The 21,581-nt window shown below is 40.0% G+C and overlaps 1 protein-coding gene across 5 annotated transcripts in view; it reads right to left on the bottom strand.

Moving 5' to 3' along the window:
• Window positions 1-21,581, bottom strand: part of LOC143847172 (uncharacterized) — a 46,635-nt gene that overhangs the window by 4,311 nt on the left and 20,743 nt on the right. For 2 of the 5 annotated variants that reach the window (XR_013234958.1, XR_013234959.1), the window contains exons 6-7: window positions 11,776-11,917; window positions 1,650-1,987 (exon numbers count right to left, since the gene is read on the bottom strand). Coding sequence is in view for 3 of the 5 variants with exons in the window: in XM_077355903.1 (XP_077212018.1) it covers window positions 10,375-10,485; window positions 11,776-11,917 (253 nt within the window). In the remaining 2 variants the exon portion in view is untranslated. Of the gene's footprint in view, window positions 1-1,649; window positions 1,988-10,226; window positions 10,486-11,775; window positions 11,918-21,581 lie in introns of those variants that run through there. The other 3 variants (XM_077355902.1, XM_077355901.1, XM_077355903.1) reach the window with 2 other exon arrangements.

Genomic DNA, 21,581 nt, shown 5'->3' with positions numbered 1-21,581 from the left:
AAAAAGGTTTGGATACACAGTTTATTGACTCCATCGTTTGCTAAATCTGTAGTTGCACCGAAAAACATGTTTGGGTGTTCATTTTCTAACTAATGACCTCATGCTGCAAATAGGCCATGTATAATTAAAATAGATGTAGTTAATCACAATCGATTTCTACCTCATTAAGAAAAAAAGATTGGATATTTAATCTGATGATCTAATACCCAATTTCTATCTCATCAAGAAACAAAATTGGATATTTAATCTGATGATCTAATACTGCTACATGAGCTGTTCATGATGCTTTCGTAATGAGCAGTGAACGATATATATATATATATATATATATATATATATATATATATATATATATATATATATTTTTATGATTTTACAACGGGATCTGATTTTATTTCATTTCCATATTCTGATCATTAATAGATTTATGAAATTTGTTCGCTTTATCCTTCCTCAAGTTCTTGCAAGTCAAATTTATGATGACACAGTAGATCTCGTCATATTTGTTTTATTTCTTGTTAGGGAAATTAGGGGAAATGATACTTTCACCTCCTATTTTCTTTTCCTTAAATAATAACATGCCCATCCTTTTCTAAGTTCTTAGCATTAGTCTATCCTCTCTAGGTTTTTAGGTTTTCCAGAGCGGGAATCGAAGGCTCCCAGGGAAGAATCCTGCTCAAGGTTGCCAGAGTGGGAATCGAAAGCGGGAAGGGGACAGACCTTTTCTGCACGAAGCCTTGCGAGGGGAAACCCTCTCTACACCGGATTCTCCTCTCTTACCGGGCCGAATTGAAGACCCTCAAACAATGAAGAACTTAAAAAATAAAAACTCTCTTTTTGCCTCTTGATAGGCAGATTAGAAACTCTTTAGCTCACAAACACTCCAAGGTAAGATACAACTGTAAAGCCTATGGAGTTTCCCTTGAAAGAATGTAAAAATACAAGTTCAAAGAGATTTAACCTTTGATATGAAAGTTTGGGTTCAAGAAGATAGGATTTAATCTTGCAAAAGATTATTTAGATAGGTTTTGATAGTGTATATATAGCCCTTTTGAAGATATGACTGTTTGGGGGCATTTTGGTAGTAAACTGGTTAGGTACGCCAACCCTGCGCAGGCCCCAACGGCTCTTTTACCAGACCGGCGCGGTCGACCGAGCCACGGCGGTCGTCCGCCCTTATTGGGCACACCTTTTATTCATTACCGTCGTGGTCAACCGGCCCATGGCGGTCGCTCGGCGTCGGCTACCTGTTTGAAAAAAATCCCTATCCGCGGTCGACCGGCCCTATGGCGGTCGCCCGCCTAAACCATGCTGGATTGTTTCTGTTTCGACAGAAATAATTCCGCGGTCGCCCGGCTCACCCTGGTTGACCGGCCCGCTATTGGAATGCAAGTGCTGGATTTACAGCCTTGCTTTCGAGGTTGCCCGGTCGACCGACCCTGTTTGAAAATCCATTTTAACCTATAAAATTAGGGATTTTGGGCCATGGTCTTTGGGCTTTAGTCCTAGGTTTTCAAACACATTTTTAGGTGTGTGTTCATGGTTTTCAAAGATATAGAAATTAAGTGTGAAAAACCATTTGAAAACCTTTGAAAGTGCTTTTAATCATAAAATCAAGAGGATTCCAAATACAATCTAAAAGTTTATACCCTTGAGTCTTCTTGGATTGTCTTTGCTCCTTGGCACTTTCTTGGACTCCTTGACTTGCGAGTGAACATCTTAAGCTTGATTTGGCTCTTGTGACTTCCTCCAATCTTCAAAACATGTTGAGAGGTACATGAGGTGTTACCATGGTATGTTCAACTCCAAGTTTCTTCTTGACACATGCTAGGCAACTTGTGGGATCTTCATCTCGAGCTTCTTGACTTGAACATCTTCAATTGATGATGTCTTCACTGTGAGTGCAAGCTCTTGATCATTATGTGTGTGGATCCACAAGCCATGTGCTGTGCTGAGTTGTGTAATGGCGATATGACATATCAAATTCCTGTGTAGAGCACAACATCTCAAAGCAACACAATAGTCCATTAATGCTAATCAATTTGGGTTTGCTAGCATCAAAACAAGAAGGTAAGGTGAATGTTTGAACCCATGGGAACCCTTGGCCTTACTTTCTCCCCATTTTTTATGTTGGCAAACAAATTGATTAGGGAGGCAGGAGATATTAAAAATATAGACATATAGAGATCAATTGATATACAATAGAGAATTGCTCTCCCTCACTATATGCACAAGTGTAATATGTGAATGTAAAGCATGTAGTGCATATATAACATGGACTGCCTAATCAATTTCAAAAACTCTCCCGATTTTGGCAACAACAAAAAGGAAGGATTTTAAAGTGAAAGTGCAAATGGAGTGTCAAGGTGAATAATAGCTTATTTAAGCTATGTACCTAGTATATGATATTACATTTACGTTCATATGATGCTTATCAAAAGATAAAACAAAGTGAAATACATGATAAGCCATTTTTTAAAATTTTGTTCTAAAGATTTGAATGTAAAGCACACCTAATGGGGCAATAAACCATGTGATCACATCACAATAGTCTATGTGAACATGGATATGATTCCATTTGGCTCTCCCCCTATGAATTTGTCATTGGCCCTAGGTGAAACCTATGTAATAGGGCATGACAAGGTGATATGATAGAAAAGGTGATGGGTTTGACCTAGAACTCTTGGGCAACAATAGACAAGTCTCTTCCTGAGCATGTACATGCTCAGAACTATAAAATACCTTTTGAGACCAAAGTGGTTTGCCCCTTAGAGCTTGACAGTGAAAGCTTCCCCTGACTATGTGCATTTAGTCTAACTATGATAGGTCAAGGCACATAGGAACTTTTGATTTGATTTTAACACCTTTAGCCTTTTAGATTTGCTCCATCCAAAAGAAGATTTACTTTAAAATACAGATGGATGATTATTAGACAGAGGATATGAAATTTGAAGTGAAGATACAGTCTAATAAGCACATGGAAATAAGAATAAGAGAATAAAGTGTAGAAACCATCCATGACAAATAAAAAGAAACACATCCATGACAAATAAAAAGTCATGTATATATATATATATATATATATATATATATATATGAGACAAAAAGATGCTCCATATACATGATCAGAAGAGGAAGAGACACACCCTCTTCACATCCAAACATGTCAGAGATACATAGATGAGTGTGAGAGCCTAGTGCTTCTCATCACCACTACAACAGATAAATAAGAAGAAACTCTGAACATAACACATAAAGCCCCTCTGGGCAACCATCCTGTACATCCATAATTATGCCACACACGGCATATCCATCCACAACTATAGACACATAAAAAATCCCCTACTGGGCACAACATCGATCAACAGAAAAGACATAAAGCCCACACTGGGCACCATCCACATCAGTCATAAAGCCCATACAGGGCATATACATCCAGACATAAAAGCCCATACAGGCCATAAACAACATCCATAAGAAGAAAATATAAACATAGTCCAAAAATAAAAGCCCATCCTGGGCAAGAAGAAGAAGAAGAAAAAGATGATGATCAAGCAGAAACAAGATGTGACTCCAATGTATCGGCTGCCATGAAGGTGCTGGTCCATCTATCACTCCTGAGGAGAGCCCTCATCACGAGGTGGAGTCCTGGAATAGTATCTGGAGGTCTGGCTCCTCTGATAGGCTCATAGCATCTCAGTATGCTGCTCAGCTCTCACTCTCCTACCTCTCTCAGAAACTCCATCAGCTCAAACTGATCGGAGGATCTCTGACTCTCTGCAGTCCCAAATCCAGTGGTGAGGGTCTCCAGTCCAGTCGTGAGAGTGTCTAGGCCAGTCCTCAAAGATGCAATGTCTCTAGCAAGGTCCTCATATGAGCCAGTAGTGGGAGCCTGGTGCTGCTGAGCTTGTGCCTGCTCATGTGCTCGAATCTGTGCCTGCATCTGGGCCACTCGTTCAGCTTCAGCTACTGGTCTCTAGCAAGGTCCTCATATAAGCCAGTAGTGGGAGCCGGCGCTACTGAGCTTGTGCCTGCTCATGTGCTCGAATATGTGCCTGCATCTGGGCCACTCGTTCAGCTTTAGCTACTGCCTCACCAACCTCATCTGCTGCAACCCCACTAGGACTATATCCACCTGGTATAGGGATTCTCATAAGAGTAATGGTGGTGTGCTTGAGTACGAGATCAGGGCTCTCTGAGAATGTATTGTCTAGGTTGATCTTCTTATGCCTCAGGAGCTTAGTAATTTGTATCTCATAAGGAAGACCACCCTGTCCTCTTTTGACAGCTTCATCCATGTAACCTAGAATGATGTATCCTAGGTTTAGCTGAATCTTTTTCATAATGCAATGGACCATGAGTGCTTCAAAAGGTTTTACTGCGTCAAAATTTCCAGCTCTAGGTGTGATGCCATAGGCTATAAATTTGTGAACCAACCTCGCAGTGGCATTCATCACATTGGCATTGATGTTCAATTTGTCACTTGGAGGAGGAATGGTTCCAAGTGTCTTATATATGTCTTCTTTTGTGAAATGTTTTTCAATTTCGTCCTTCTTCCAAAAGAAGATCCTTCTGCCATCATTAGGCACATCTAGCCAAGTACAAAGGTCTTTCATATTTAGCCCAAATTAATTTCCTTGCATATATGTATTCATCACTACTCCATGGGCATTATCTAAATTTGCATAAAAATACCTAACTAGTTCAGGATAAACCAAGGAGGTATAAGTGAGAAAGAAGGTCCAACCTTAGAATTCAAAGAGTGGTAGGAGATCGAACTTCTTAAAGTCTTGAAAAGTGACTTTTCGTCCAGAGATGACGCCTCGCTGTTGAAAAACAACGAATCATTCCATAGCCTTCTTGTTGAAGAAGTGTTCGGTGGGAACACTTCCTCTTCAACTTCATTCCTTGTTCTTTTGCCCTTTTGTGCGATGAATTTCCTTGAAGTCGACATTTTATGATTAGGGTTTTTGTGGAAGGATGAGAGAAAACAAGAAGAAGATGAGGGATAAAGTGAAGAGAGATGAAGAATGGATAATAGAGATGGAAACACAAAGAAATCAAGAGATTTGTGGGAGAAATGGAGAGATATGTGAAGAGAACTAAACAAGAAGTGATTTTAATGGAGGAAACTAAGGAAAAGAGTGAAGAATGACAAATCGAAGGAGGAAGATGAAGAAACTTACTCAAAACTACCTTAATCTTGAAGATCTTGGACGAAAAATAGCTTGGGAGCAAAGGGGAGAGAAAAACCTAGGAGAGAAAATGAGTGGTGGAAGTTAGAAACTAAACGGGTGAAGGGATTTAAAACCCAGTTTTCGACCGTCGCGGTCGACCGGGCTAAGCGGTCGCCTGCCGCGACCCGCTTGACCCTTTTTATTTTTCTTCTAGTTTCCTACCGCGGTCGCCCGTCGAGGCTCGGTCGACCGCCACACCACTGTTTCCAATTTTTCAGTATTTTTCAAGGAATTTTGTAGTTAATCTATTTTTCTCCTATTTTTCTCTCCTCTATGGGATTATGATGAACATGTAAACTTGATCCTTAGGCCATGTGAGGACATCTAAAAATCTATTTCCATTTTCTTCCAATTTAAGCTCAAGTGAGTGAATGGACATATGTTTCCAATTGAGTTCAATGTGGATGTTCAAGATAGATTTTGCTAGATATGAAAGATGACATATGTTTAATCTATGTCTAGTAAAGTGTTGACATGATAATTCATCTATTTGTGGATGCTAAGTGCATAATGATGTCTTTTTGCACTTAGATGGATTTTTCAAGAATATAATCATTTAAAGTAAAAATCTAGTCTATAGAGATGTTTTCTTGTTTTCTTAATAGACTAATAATAGTATATGATGTGATCATGAAGCACTAGTGAGCGTGGATACATTCATTTAGAACTATATGTAGCCAAGATCAAATGTAAAGATGTATGATATTGAAGTTCATGAAATCTAGATATAGAAATTAATACAATGAGATGTAGTATCTAGATGAGATGCACATGATATATCAATTTAAGCACAGCCCATTATATTAACATATTCAGTGAATAGTTTGAATGGGAGATTTTGGAACCCAAATTACTTTGGTTTCAATCAAGTTTGTTTTGGAGAGTGTCTTTTCTTATCCAAACAAACTTGTTAGATTTCACAAATCTAAGTTTACACCTAGATTTGTGATGCCCTAATCTACCATAATATGAACAACAAAAAGTATTGGTAGAAGAAGAGCAACTAGAATCACAAGACTTTGGAATCAAATAAGCATATTTGTCTTTTTCTTCTTGTAGTCTTTGATTCTTTATTGAGAGTTCTAGTTTTTTCTCATTTAATTGATTTTCAAGACAACCTATTTTATGAGATGAACTAGTTTTAATTTGTTCTTCATTTTCACAAACATGTTTATATTTTTCATTTAATTCTTTATTGAGAGTTCTAGTTTTATCTCATTTAATTGATTTTCAAGACAATCTATTTTATGAGATGAACTAGTTTTAATTTGTTCTTCATTTTCACAAACATGTTTATATTTTTCATTTAATTCCATATTTGTGTTTTCAAGGCTTTCTTTTTCTTTTTCAAAAGCATTACATCTTTGGATTAAGTCATCATTTTTATTTATCAAAATTTTGCTTAAATGACTTAATGTTTCATTCATTTTTAAACTTTCATCAATTGCTATTTTTAAACTTTCAATTTAATTCTTGAAATTAAAAATTCAATTTTCAACATTTTCTTTATTTGCAAAAGATTTTTGTAAGATCTCTGTTTGTTCAAGAATGTTATCATTTGAAAAGAGACACATATTTTTCTCATAAATATCTTCAAGTGTTTCCAAATGTCTTTCATATTTAAGCATGTTGAAATTTTCTCAAAGATGTTTGGAGTTAAACCACAACACAATAAAATCATTGCTTTTGAGTTCAAGAAAATAATCTTAAAACATTTTTACTACATTTCCTTAAAATAGAAAATCCCCTTTCAATGACATCTAACATGTCATAATCTATGAATTTGAGATAGGCTAGCATTTGCACTTTTCAAGCTCTATAATTTGTTCCATCAAAGAATGAAGGAATTAGAGCGGATCGGCCTTTCTCAAAATCCATTTGCATTGTCACGGATCTTTTCTCTTGTAGATTTTTTAAGTTAAAAATCTCTTTAAGAGCCTAAGCTCTAATACCAAAGAAATACGGGTGTGATAACCCAAGAGGGGGGGTAAATTGGCTAATTAAAAATTCTTGGCTTAATTAGTTGGATTATTAAATTTAATTTATTAATTAAGCAACAATGAGTCTAGCCCTTGTTCAGATAAGCATAATAATGAGATTAGGGTTTAGACATTCCAATCATGTTCATTTACTAACCCTTGTTCAATTAAAACATAAATAGAAGCTAGGGTTAGAGATTACCAATCACCAAGGTGTAAGAGAAGGAGAAGAAGATGCATCCACAAGGAACACAAGATTTATAGTGGTTCGCTCTATCACAAGACCTACTCCACTCTTCCAAGTTTATCTCCTTAGGTTTCTCCACTAAAAATGAGGTTCTTCAATAGCAAACCTCCAAGTCGTACAAACTCCTCCTTTAACTCCAAAGGAGACAAACCCTTTCTGCACGAAGCCTTGCGAGGGAAAACTCCCTCTACACCAGATTCTCCTTTCTTACTGGGCCGAATCGAAGACCCTTAAACAATGAAGAACTTAAAAAATAAAAACTCTCTTTTTGCCTCTTGATAGGCTGATTACAAACTCTTTAGCTTACAAACACTCCAAGGAAAGATACAACTGTAAAGCCTATGGAGTTCCTCTTGAAAGAATGTAAAAATACAAGTTCAAAGAGGTTTAACCATTGATATGAAAGTTTGGGTTCAAGAAGATAGGATTTAATCTTGCAAAAGGTTATTTAGATAGGTTTTGATAGTGTATATATAGCCCATTTGAAGATATGACCGTTTGGGGGCAGTTTGGTAATAAACTGGTTAGGTACACCAATCCTGCGTAGGCCTTAACGGCTCTTTTACTAGACCGGCGCGGTCGACCGAGCTACGGCGGACGCCCGCCCTTATTGGGCACACCTTTTTTATTTTCAAATTCATTACCGCCGCGGTCTACCCGCCCATGGTGGTCGCCCGGCGAGGTCTACTTGTTTGAATAAAAATCCGGCTTAAAACCCTATCCGCGATCGACCAGTCCTATAGCGGTCGCCCGCCCAAATCATGCTGGATTGTTTATGTTTCGACAGAAACAATTCCGCGGTCGCCCGGCTCACCCCGGTCGACCGGCCCGCTATTGGAATGCAAGTGCTGGATTTCCAGCCTTGCTTCCGCGGTCGCCCGGGACACCCCTATCGACCGGCCCTGTTTGAAAATCCATTTTAACATATAAAATTAGGGATTTTGGACCATGGTCTTTGGGCTTTAGTCCTAGGTTTTCAAACACATTTTTAGGTGTGTGAATGGTTTTCAAAGATATAGAAATTAAGTGTGAAAACCATTTGAAAACCTTTGAAAGTGCTTTTAATCATAAAATCAAGAGGACTCCAAATACAATCTAAAAGTTTATACCCTTGAGTCTTCTTGGATTGTCTTGGCTCCTTGGCACTTTCTTGGACTCCTTGACTTGCGAGTGAACATCTTAAGCTTGATTTGGCTCTTGTGACTTCCTCCAATCTTCAAAACATATTGAGAGGTTAATGAGGTGTCACCATGGTATGTTCAACTCCAAGCTTCTTCTTGACACATGTTAGGCAACTTGTGGGATCTTCATCTCGAGCTTCTTGACTTGACCATCTTCAAATGATGATGTCTCCACTGTGAGTACAAGCTCTTGATCATTATGTGTGTGGATCCACAAGCCATGTGTTGTACTGAGTTGTGTAATGGCGATATGACGTCAAATTCCTGTGTAGAGCACAACATCTCAAAGCAACACATTAGTTTATTAATGTTAATTAATTTGGGTTTGCTAAGATAAAAAAAAGAAGGTAAGGTGAATGTTTGAACCCTTGGGCTTACAGTTTTAAATTCACATTATATTCTATACAAAATACTACATATTTTTATAGAACTCTCTTATTATTGATTTCAGCTACTTGTTGAAGCTTCTATATACCTGCTCTAGTTTGGCGCACTCAATGCAAATTTAAGAATCAAACTGCACAAAATGATCAAGAGCTCTTAACAAGAGATTGTTGTTAGTAATGCAGAGACGTTTCTCAACTGCTTGTTTTCTAACCACGGAAAGAAAAAACATGCTTCACAATTTCAAATATGCTGATTCTCTCAACTAGAAAGCTTGCTTGTTAATTTGAGTTATTTCTCCCTCTGCACTGGTCTTCCTTGACAATTTGAGCAGGCCGGCCTAGTGGGATGATTTACTTCCCAATAGGCCTATTGATAAATTCCTTGAAATTATGAAGTTACAAACATAAAATAGAAATTAGGTTAGGTTTTATATCAAAGTAAGAGTCTGGACTGATCATATAACAGAGTGAAAACTTTATCCATATCTGTTGTCGCTTCGAATTTAAGTTGCTCGGCTTATTAATTTGCTCTTCGTGTAGCCACAAGATGCCTGTGCCACAACAAGGATTGGTTTCCTGAGGGCTCAGGCAATGGGATATATGGGACAATGGCTAGCCTTCCATTGAAAGGGCGCTCCAATTGGACCATACGTCAAAATTGCATTAATTATTTATTTAATTTTAAAAATTTTCTGTGCCATTACAAAGTCACTTTGGTAAGATGGTCCAGCTGGGGTGCCCTTGTAGCTGTTTTTAGCATGGGAGCTCTTCAGTTTAGCATCCTTTCTACATTAATTATTAGACTAACTCCCTCGGGTTTCTATAAAACACGATGAAAAGCCCAGTGGAAGAGCAAAAGGAGAGAAGAGTGAACTTGGTATCCAACACTGAGTTCTCTAACATCCCGAAAGCATGTTAAGCACAGAAACTGACGATCAGTTCAAACATCCAAACAGCCAACTTAGTATCCAACAATATTACACTTTATATTCTCATGAGAGCACATTTAACAACTCATACAGGGTAGAGAATCGAATTTAATTAATTATACGTTAAAAAATGTACCTAATGTTCATTAAATGTTCAATAAGGTCACCCAATTGGATATGAGAGCCGCAAGCTCAATGATACAGAACGGTGTACCATTGGTAAACTATGAAAGAAAAGGAGATGACCGCAATAGTGCATTGCTTGCAAGTTTGAAGACACTACCTCTTGGCTCAGATGTGTTGTCAAGACCGACAATGTGCAAAGATCATATAGAAATGAAAACAACAGAGATTAATGATAAAATGAGCTGAACTTATTTACAGTGGGGATATGGGAAGTAAATGAAAATGCTGATCAGAAGGATGGTTGAAATTGTGAAGCATTCAAATGATAACTTAGTACTTCTTGGTTGTTCCTCTGGAAATAAGGATGAATTCCTCGGACTCCTTCCAAGTACAAGGGTGTCTGCATTTCAACCAATCGAGATAAGCTTATCTCACATTGTTGGATTAACGAGATAAGCTTGACGTTAAGCACGAATGCCAAGGTCTTTACACTCATCTAGGGAAAATGACTAATAAATCCACATGACTTTCATTTGCAATTCAGTATAGGTTTAAGATAAAAGGAACAAAAGGAGTGTTCAGTTCAACTGGCAGAGCTACCCTGTAATGGATACAGCTCCAAAATACACGTAAAAACTGAAAGCCATAATAGATAAGCTGAGATTTTCACAATTTAAAATCAGAATACTTCCAAGTTGACTTGGTTCAGCCAAGCTCTAGTACTAGTGCTGACTCAGATTTTATAAATATTGCCGGACACTCAAGAATACTATCAACTTAAAAATAATCCACATTTTGTACTCAAATTAAGAAAATAGAATAACATATAGGATGATTTGGTGCACGGGAAGAACACAGGCCACTATATAAAATTCTCACTTCTCTGCCAATTCTAGGATGGTCATATAATGAGATTAATCCAATCTTCAAGAACCGTGGGAAGGTCTTTTACTAGGAATTTTAAATAGTAAACCATAATCAAATATGGGAAAACTTTCCTTATACACAAGTAACATGGCATGCATTAAGATTAACCACTCTTAGGCGATAGATGCAGACTTAAAAACTAGCTCATATCTTTCCAAAAAAATAAAAATAAAAATAAAAACTTGCTCATCAACTCAGAAATCGGATGAGCGGACTAGGTTTGGTCAGCCACCATACATATTGAGTCAAATTTTGATTTCATAAAAATCACAGATGTTTGCCATGGCTGAACTATAAAGCAATCGGCACATATTTCATTGACTCAGCAGAGTCAAACTTCAAAACCAAAAATCCGATATCAAATTCAAAGTCGTCCCCCTTCCAATAACAGGATGCTTCGTTCTATAATTTACATATTAAATGGTAGCGTTTCAGTCAACATGGGCGAAATGTTACCGCAATCTACACATTTTGACCGAGAGGTTTCATTTCAGTGGGGATGGAAACAGAAACATGTTGGTTGTTTAGCTTTGGTTTCGGTTGACATTTAAAACCATGAGAAAAACATTACAATCAAACTTAAATAAAACATGTTGGGTTGAATTTTAGTGGTCCCAGTTTAGGGTTTTACTCACTTTTGTACTTCATGAGTTTGACTGTGTATTTAAGAAGTGGAGTATCAACGTCATATAACATCAGAACCACACTTAACATGTACAATTAAACATGAGAATAAAAAAAAAGTTTGGGAATCAGAACTTACAGCCCGACGGAAGGCAAACATCTCTTCCTGTCCAGATAGTAGGGATGTGATTTTGGATGGTGCAGCAACAGAACCCATGCTGCCTGATGCTAAAACATCACGACGAAGTTTCCCATCGTCTGTCTCCGTTTCAAATTGGAAACTGCAAAACAATACACACCTGATCAAGCCAAAAATGACGACATATCCTTTCAAGCAAATCAACACTTTTTCCGTGATGAAAATATGCCGAAGGGAGCAGAACCAACACACTCTATTTCATTATTTAGCAGAGGTAAAGACAGTTACTGGAATTTGTTATTAAACTTTTTTTTTTTTCTAGAGTAAATTAGATGACTGACATCAATCAGATGACCTGCATAGTATGGAAGACACAACTAATCAGTACCTAGCACCATTCCAAATGGACTGCCCCTTTTGTGGATGCTACATAAGGGCTAGAAATACACTCATCAACCACTTCAATAAGGTATCCTCATGGTTTTTTATCATGATATTATCCTCACCTGAAACTATTTAGAGACAAGGCAGATCTTGAAGAACATGGTAAAACTGTTCTACCAAAATTCAAAACATAATGATTTGGTTCAAGAATAGAGAAATTATATGATGAAAGGGCCCACAAACACGTAAAGGTGGTACGATTGAAGTACCACCCTTGATATTTGATCCAAAAGCAGCTTCACAAAAAGTGATCTGCTGTTGGATCATATATCAAGGATGGGATGTTGAGTACGTGTTTGTACGCCATTTCATCATGTAATTTCTCTCAAGTAAAGAGGATTTTAGAAAAAATACTTTCCTGGAAACTGAACAACATTCTCGAGTCTCTACTAATTTCTCTCAAGAACATTATGCAAGAAGACACGGAAATTGTAAAGAGGATTTTAGAAAAAATACTTTCCTGGAAACTCAACAACATTCGTAAGTCTCTACTAAATTTGATTCCTGGTAAAAGTGTGACAAGTAATGAATACATCCAAGTCTTAATAAAGATTAACGAGGTTCCCTTTTCCATTTTTTTTTTGAATATTCCTTTTCCATATTTTATCTTGATCAAGAATATGTTTTTGAGATATTAGACTGAATTCGTGAATCAAGGGCACTCACCTTCACATGGCTTGAGGCGTCCTTGCAATATGATGCAGCAAACGGAAGTTAACAGTTGGGGCTCTAATAATTAATGCTCCATAAATTTATAATCTCTTACATCTTATTGTTCATAATAAAAGAGAAACTTCCTAGGAAATATTGTTCAGCACATACAAGTGACCAATAATATTATTCGAACTACAACGGTATGTACATACATATTAAACGGTCTTCAGTCTCTTAAGTGAAATCAGTTGTTGTAGTCACAGCAGTCATGGACTTTGACATGGTAGTAGCAGTGGCACTAGGGCTGCAAACGAGCCGAGCCGAGCCGAACTTTGGGGCGTTTGGGCTTGGCTCGCTTAGTTTGATCAAAGGCTGAGTTCGGCTCGGGTTCATGACGAGCTTAATATTATAGGGCTCGGCTCGGCTGGCGAAATATTCAACCAAGGTCGAACCTGGCTCGGCTCAGATCGTTAAATGGAATGAACCGAGCTTAAGCTCAGCTCGGCTCGGCTCATCAAACAAAATCTGAGTTTTTACATATGAAAGCCTTAAAAACAGAAAATTTGAGTTTCTGGTTGAAGATCCGAGTTTTTTCAAATAATACCAACCCAAATCCTAAACAAAAAAGGGAAAAATACTAACCCTAACTCGGATTTACAGAAAATCCCCAAATCTTTAAAAAAAAAAAAAAAAAAACCAACCCTAACTCAGATTGATAGAAAATCCCCAAATCTGAAACAAAAAATGAAAAAAAATACAACCCTACCTAACTCAGATCTACACAAAAGCAGAGTTTATGCTTGAGAAGAGAAGAAGAATCTGCAAATGCAAACCCTAATTTTAAAAAATTAAAAAGAAAAAATAGAAAATGTGGAAATACCTGCGTAGATGACGCATTCCTTGGAATGAAGACGCATGAGTTCGCGTGGAGAAGAAAATGCAGAGTTGGGCGTGGAGAAGAGAAGGCCTCTCCTCATTTCGTTGGGTTTTCCCGTAGTTCCCTATTCCCCATTTCCCAGCATTTGAATGGGAGGAGAGTCAGGAGACCCTGCTTTTTTTTTTTTTTGCTTTTGGGTGGGTCCCACACGGATATCTCATTCCTGATTCCTTTAATCCTAGAATGGAATGACTTGAAAAGAAAAACACTGTGCACGTAAACAAGAAGGTGCAAATATCATAGTGATAAAAGGGAAGTGATATATTTGGGCTTTTTTCTTAACTGGGACAGCCCCTTGTAGTGTATTTATGACTTACTCTTTTACACTAGAGGGGCTGTCCGAAGTAAAAAAAAGGAGAACATAACATTTCCCTGAGAAAAAATACCTGATAAATAATGAATAACATGCATCTAAAAAAAGAAAATCCAAGCTTTAAAGCTCGGCTCGGCTCGGCTTGTTTATGAACCGAGCCTAAAAGTTCACGAGTTTGCCCAAGCCGAACTATATAAAGCTCGAGTTCGGCTCGTTTAGTAAACGAACGAGCCTGAGCCGAGCTTTTAATGAGCCGAACCTGAACATGTTCGTGATCCGGCTCAGTTCGTTTGCAGCCCTAAGTGGCACAATGGTATATGGGTGCAAATCAGTGTTTAAAAACTTGTTGACACGACAAGGAACTCGCCCAAGTCGACAAGGATTTTACTTGGCCGTGTTCCGCATTTCACCACATCCACATTCCGCGTTTTGCCCGACGGAGTCAATAAAAACTCCTTTGACTCTCACGAGTTATGACCGCGTCAACCGTATTCTTGGCCGCGTCCGCGTCGAATCGACAAGGATTTTTCTTAGCCGCGTTGTGCGTCACATCCGCATTTTTAAACATTGGTGCAAACTCAGAGCAGCATCACCAAACTCCCGATTGGTAGTGGTACTAGGAGGTTGCCGGGTTTTTTCTTGCAAGACAAACATGTATAAAACGTAGTGCACTAGAAATATGGGCAGGGCAAGGGCACAAAGTTGGAGAAAGGAAGTGCCACACGGCTAGGGTAAGGGGGTGGTGATGGGCAACACCTATGATAATTAATACTCTCTAAAACCTTATATAAAATGTGTCTAAAAGCAATATTAATTATTAGAACATCCGCTGTAGTCTAAGTTATAAATTCCCGGTAGTCTAAGTAATAAATTTCGTTCCGTTCCGGACGGAACGGACTGGAATTCTAGTTTCGGCTTGGAATCCAGAATGGAACGACCATAGTTTCCATTCTGGTCCAAATTCCGGTCGTTCCGGCTGGAATTTGATACGTACCTAGATAGATGGGTCCCACTTAGGATTTAGCAATATCTAGCAATATCTAAATTAGCTTCTGATATTAATGTGATTCCTGGCAATAGTTTTAGTAGTTATCTATATTTAATAGGAGATGGGGATTTGATTAGAATATTGGCTATTCTTAATGTAGGATTCTTATTATGTAGGAAAGTTACTTAGGATTGTGAGATATAAATAAATTGAAATCTTTTATTTCATCAATGGAGAAATTATTCAAGAAATTGTGTCTCTACACAAAGGAGGATTGATCCTTCCCTCGAAGTGGATCAAGAGGCTGATCTTCCCTCTAAGGAGATCAAATCACGTTACGAACCAAATCGGGTTCGTAACAATTGGTATCAGAGCGGCACGATCCTTTATCATGTCGAAGCAAATCGAAGGAGCAATGGATCAGTGGGATGAGAATCTAAGAGAGATCATAAGTCAACTAGCTTCTATGAAGGCCAAGTTCAACGAGATAGTATTATTGTTTGGTGTGAAGTCAGAAGAACCTCCATGTCTGATGGAAGAGTTGAGCGAGAGCACCGTCGAGAGGGCTTGCATAATGAAAAAGGAAGGAAGAAAGAGAAAAAGGAGAGAAATGAAAAAGAGAGAACAGAAGAAGAGAGAAGAAAAGGCGAAGAAGCCACAAAAGAAAGGTTGTCATCGAAGAGTCTACCGTTCCTCTCAACCTATCAAACGCCGTCGAAAAGATTCTCTCCCACAGCCATCCATGTATCAACATCTCAATCATTCCAAAAAGACACATCAAAAGTGCTTTGATGAACGGCACGATGCGATCGATTCGAAGATGGAGCTGCCTCAAACCTTGATGAGGACATACGGGATGGTGACTAATTATAAGACAAAGAAAGGACGAAAAGGAGGGAGAAAGAATAAAGAAAAAGACAAGAGAGAAGAAATTTGGAAAGTCGTGCGCAAGGTCATCTCCTCAAACAACCATCGATTAATCTCCAACCTTGAGGACAAGGTTAATTTTAAGGCGGGTGGAATGATACGTACCTAGATAGATGGGTCCCACTTAGGATTTAGCAATATCTAAATTAGCCTTTGATATTAATGTTGTTGGAATATGTAACTTGCACATTCCTTTATGTTTTAGTATAAAGATATGAGTCAGGGGGAGATTACCTTAACTCATTCATTTTCTCTCTCTAAACTTTTGGTTAATATGGTATCAGAGCCTTAGGGTTTTCTGATCCCTAGGGTTCTCTATCAACCTCCATCTTCTCCGCCAACCCCCTCCCCTCTCGTCGCGAAACCCAACTCCGGGCCAAGTTTCATCCGAGGCACACCAGCATGCTGTCTTTTTCCTCTTGAGAATGAGTCGTTTCCTCAGAGTCGAATGTACCAGGCCCTCCCTCCCACCATCCATCTTCTCCTTCCCTGCGCATAACCCTGGTCCTCTAGCCCCCTGCAGCAACCCGTACTTGTTGGCCGAAAACTTTTTTCCAGGAACGAGGATTTGCCCCCCCCCCTCCAAAATTTTCTAGGAAAATATTTTCTTCCCATCTTGGAAAACTTTTTCCAGGATCGAGGATTTGCACCCCCAACATTTTCAAGGAAAATATTTTCTTCCCAGCTTGGAAAACTTTTTCCAGGATCGAGGATTTGCACCCCCCAAAAAATTTCTAAGCCCCCCACCCCAAGTTTTTCAACCCACATCATTTTTCCTCCTCTTTCTTTCATCCCTTGGTAAACCCTACAACTCTTTTCTCCCTGTTATTATTTGTTCGATCTTCATCTCCTATCCTACTTTGATTCTTGTTTGTCTTTGCGGCTCCCCTCTGTGCCCCATGGCTTCCCTCTTGTCAAGCTTCGTCGATGCCCGTCATTCTTGGAGCCGCGTCTAGCTTTCTTGGCGTATCCTAGTTTGCCCACCTATTCTGTTATCTCCTGTTATTCGTCTTGGTTTGGATTGTGTTTCCTTCTTGCTTCTTGTTATGGAGGAGGTGCTTGACAATCCTTCCACAGGAGTGGCTCCTGGTGTTCGTCCGACACCCACTTTGGCGTCTTCTTCATCATCTCTCTCTGTGGATGGATCATTCCCACAGATCACTACTGTTAAGTTGGATGGGGCAAACTACGTTACTTGGAAAGCCCACGTCATTCGTCGTGATCCTCCTCCTACGACGGATCCCACCTTTGATCGATGGGAACAGGAGGATGCTCTTGTTTGTACCCTTCTGTGGCAGAGTATGGCCCCTCACGTCTCTGGGCTATTGATGCTTCTGCCTACAACGAAACGGGCCTAGGGCTAGCAACGGGGCGGGTCGGGGCCGGATGTTGGGGTCCCCTACCCCTTCCCCTTTGCGGGGAATTTCCCCCCTCCCCTTCCCCTCCCCTCTGCGGGGATGGTGGGGAATCCCCCTCCCCTCCCCGCGGGGAATATCTAATCCCCTTCCCCTCCCCTTCCCCTCCCCGCATCCTTCGGAGACAAAATCCCCGCCCCGCCCCGCTCCAACATCACCCCCTCTTTAGTCATTGATACACTGATGATGGGTGTCCCTAATCAACTTGATGCAATTTCAATATATAAAAATGTTATAAACTAACATACTTGTAGACGAAGGAGATATATTTCTTACTCTTCAAAAGATAGCAAAATCCCTTGAAGTACTGACTTGACTCTTGAGTGTCCTCGCAGCAATCGCACCAACAGGCGTTATAAACCCAAATAGATGCCTGAGCAATGTTCAGAGGCTTGGGAATCACCAAAATGCAAAAAGTGAACTGTGTCCCTAATCTGAGCAATGTTTCTTTCGTGGGAAGGAATTAAGGAAACCCTAAGTCCCTAACCAAAATAAAAATGCAATTTATTATTTTATTTTCGCCACCAATGTTGGCACTACGATTTTTTGATAATGGCATACACTCAACTTGTCTTTATTATTTCAACATCTGTCAAAAGGTTATTATAGTTCCCAAAATGCTCTCAGAAGCTAATTAAAACGAAAAGACAAGCTAAGTTTATGTTTGGGGGAATCTTGTAGCCGATCCACAGAGTTTCTAGTAGTTTTCCTAAAAAAAAAAACACTTAAAAATATACAAAAAAATGGCATTGATTAACGGGGCGGGCGGGCGAGGCGGGGCGGGGAGGGGACAACTACATCCCCTTCCCCTTCTCCTATCAAATCGGGGAATCCCCGCCCCAAACGGGCGCGGGGCGGGGCGGATCCCCTCTTTTCGGGTGAAATTGCCAGCCCTAAACGGGCCTGGGGTCAGGTTACTCTTCTTTACTCTGGCGTGACAAACATTAGTCGGATCTACTCTTCCTATTCTGAGTGGGTGCGTTTCCGCCGTGGTGATCTTCCTCTTGCCACCCATTACAGCCAATTCGTTGGCCTCTGTCAGCAGCTTGATGTTTACATGCCGCTTACCACATATCTCACAGAGGCTGCCCGTCAGAAGGATCAGATCTGTATTGTGCAGTACCTTGAGAGTTTGGGTCCAGAGTACATGCATCTTCGTCAGCAGATTATCGGTTCTGGCTCTATTCCTTCCCTTACTGAGGTTTACTCCCGCGTCCAGCAGTGCTCTCCTAGTGATCCAGTGATATCTGTTCCTATTGATGGTTCTGCTCTCGCGACCTATGATGGCAGTACTCGCCAGCCTCGTGGCGGAGCCTCCTCTAGTCGTGGCCGTGGTTGTGCCGGGCGTGGTGGTGGTAGTTCTGGTGGTGGCCGTGGCCGTTCTTTTTGCACTCACTGTCAGCGCGAGGGACATTATATTGACCACTGCTATACCCTGCATCCCGAGCTTCGTCAGGCACGTTAGGCTCACATGGGTGCTACTACTGCTTCTGCTTCAGATTGCGCTCCCTCTGCTTCTGTTCCTGCACCAGCTGATTCCACCTATACATTCTCCTGTGCCGATTATGAGGAGTTCCAGCGTCTGCGGCTCAGTTCTCGTCCTCCCTCTGCAGGTTTCGCCCAGCCAGGTAGTTCACCCACTACCCTTCTATCTAGCTCAGGGTCATGGATCATTGACTCTGGCGCATCCAACCACCTGACTGGTAACTCTTCTTAGCTTCATTCTTTTCGCTCTTTCTCGTCTCCCTCTCAGTCTATCACCCTTGCTGATGGGTCCACTACACCTATCACTGGTGTTGGTCATATCTCCCCTCATCAGCTAGATGTGAAGAATGCCTTCCTCCATGGCGACCTGACTGAAGAGGTGTATATGGAGCAACCACCAGGGTTTGTTGCTCAGGGGAAGACTTCCTCCTACGTGTGTCGCCTACGCAAGTCACTCTATGTCCTCAAACAATCTCCACGTGCGTGGTTTGGGAGATTCAGTGAGGCAGTCATGCGCTTTGGAATGAAACAATGCGTAGTGGATCACTCAGTCTTCAGTTATCACTCTTCAGCTGGGTGTATTTTGTTGATAGTTTATGTGGATGACATAATCATCACAGGGAGCAATTCACAAGGTATACAACGTTTGAAAACCTTCTTGCAAAATGAATTCTCTACTAAGGATTTGGGTCAGCTCAGGTATTTCTTGGGGATAGAGGTTGCTCGTTCTTCTAGAGGCTTGTTCCTATCACAGAGAAAGTATGTCTTGGACTTGCTAAAAGAAACAGGCAATCTTGGAGTTAAACCAGCTTCTGCACCCATGGATCCTAATGTGAAACTCATTCCAGAAGAAGGAGAGTTGTTGGAGGATCCTGACAGGTATCGCAGGCTTGTCGGTAAACTTATATATCTCACGGTTACTCGGCCAAATATTTCATATGCTGTTGGAGTTGTCAGTCAGTATATGAGCTCTCCACGTACTTCTCACTGGGCTGCAGTGACACAGATTCTCAAGTATTTGAAAGGGGCTCCAGGGAAGGGATTGATGTTCAAAAGACATGGCCATATGAAAGTTGAAGGCTTCTCTGATGTAGATTGGGCTGGATCCCCAGCAGATAGACGGTCCACCACTGGGTATTGTACATTTGTAGGTGGCAATCTTGTTTCATGGAAGAGTAAGAAGCAGGATGTTATAGCTAAGTCCAGTGCAGAGGCTGAATACAGGGCAATGGCACAGACAAGCACGGAACTTATTTGGCTACGTTCACTTCTTTCTGAAATTGGCTTCATTTCATCTTCTCCTTCGCAGTTTTATTGTGACAACAAAGCTGCAATATACATTGCCAACAATCCAGTCTTCCATGAGCGCAACATATTGAAGTGGATTGTCATTTTATCCGTCAAAGAATCCAGAAAAGAGAGATTTGCACCGTGTTTACTCGGTCAGGGGACCAATTAGCTGATATGTTTACAAAGTCCTTAAATAAGTCAAAATTGAGTGATATATGTAACAAGCTAGGAATGTATGATATCTACATTCCAGCTTGAGGGGGAGTGTTGGAATATGTAACTTGCCTAAGGGCATTTAGGACTTTGTACATTCCTTTATGTTTTAGTATAAAGATATGAGTCAGGGAGAGATTACCCTAACTCATTCATTTTCTCTCTCTAAACTTTCTGTTAACAAATGTGATTCCTGGCAATAGTTTTAGTAGTTATCTATATTTCGTAGGAGATGGGGATTTGATTAGAATATTGGCTACTCTTAGAATAGCAAGTTATTATTTAATTAGGAAGTAGATTTGTGTAGGATTCTTATTATGTAGGAAAGTTACTTAGGATTGTGAGATATAAATAAATTGTAATCTTTTATTTCATCAATGGAGAAATTATTCTAGAAATTGTGTTTCTGCACAAACGAGGATTGATCCTTCCCTCGAAGTGGATCAAGAGGCCGATATTCCCTCTAAGAAGATCAAATCACGTTATGAGCCGAATCGGGTTCGTAACATAATACATATTCTAGAATCATGACGGGAATTGACCTCCCTTAGAGAATCATGGCAGGGTCCTTGGATCTTGGGGGGTGATTTCAATACCATCCGCTTTCCATCTGAAAAGAACACACTGTCTAGATGCACAACCAGTATGAGGAATTTTTCAAGTTTTATTCAGAACCATGAATTGCTGGACATCCCTCTCAATGGAGCAAAGTTCACTTGGTCCAATAATTAGGCATGCCTTGTTAAGACATGGATAGATCGTGTCCTCCTGACTCGTGAATGGGAGGAACGCTTCCCAGTCATCTCCTGGAAAGCGTTGCTTAGAACGGAATCGGACCACAACTCGCTCATACTGGAGATTTCAAATTTCTCGGGCGGTCCTCGTCCATTCAGATTTAACTAAGACCTCCTGGAAGTTCCAGGGTTTGCGGAAAAGGTAGAATATTGGTGGGCGGAGCTACAAGTCAGTGGCTGGAAAGGATATGTTCTTTGTAAAAAATTGAAAATGCTTAAACTTAAAATCAAGGAGTGGCAAAAAACCATTGATGAAGAATCTAGCCAGAGAAAAAAGACTATCTCATCTGTTCTGGCTGGCCTTGAAAGCCATGAGGAGGAAGAAATATTATCAGAAGAGGATCAG

This window comes from Tasmannia lanceolata, unplaced genomic scaffold, assembly GCF_043159265.1.
Source record: "Tasmannia lanceolata isolate RefF3 unplaced genomic scaffold, GAP_Taslan_0.1 ptg000015l, whole genome shotgun sequence".
Taxonomy (NCBI): domain Eukaryota; kingdom Viridiplantae; phylum Streptophyta; class Magnoliopsida; order Canellales; family Winteraceae; genus Tasmannia; species Tasmannia lanceolata.
The sequence above is the reverse complement of the archived record's forward strand: the minus strand, read 5'-3'. Positions and strand labels throughout refer to the sequence as shown.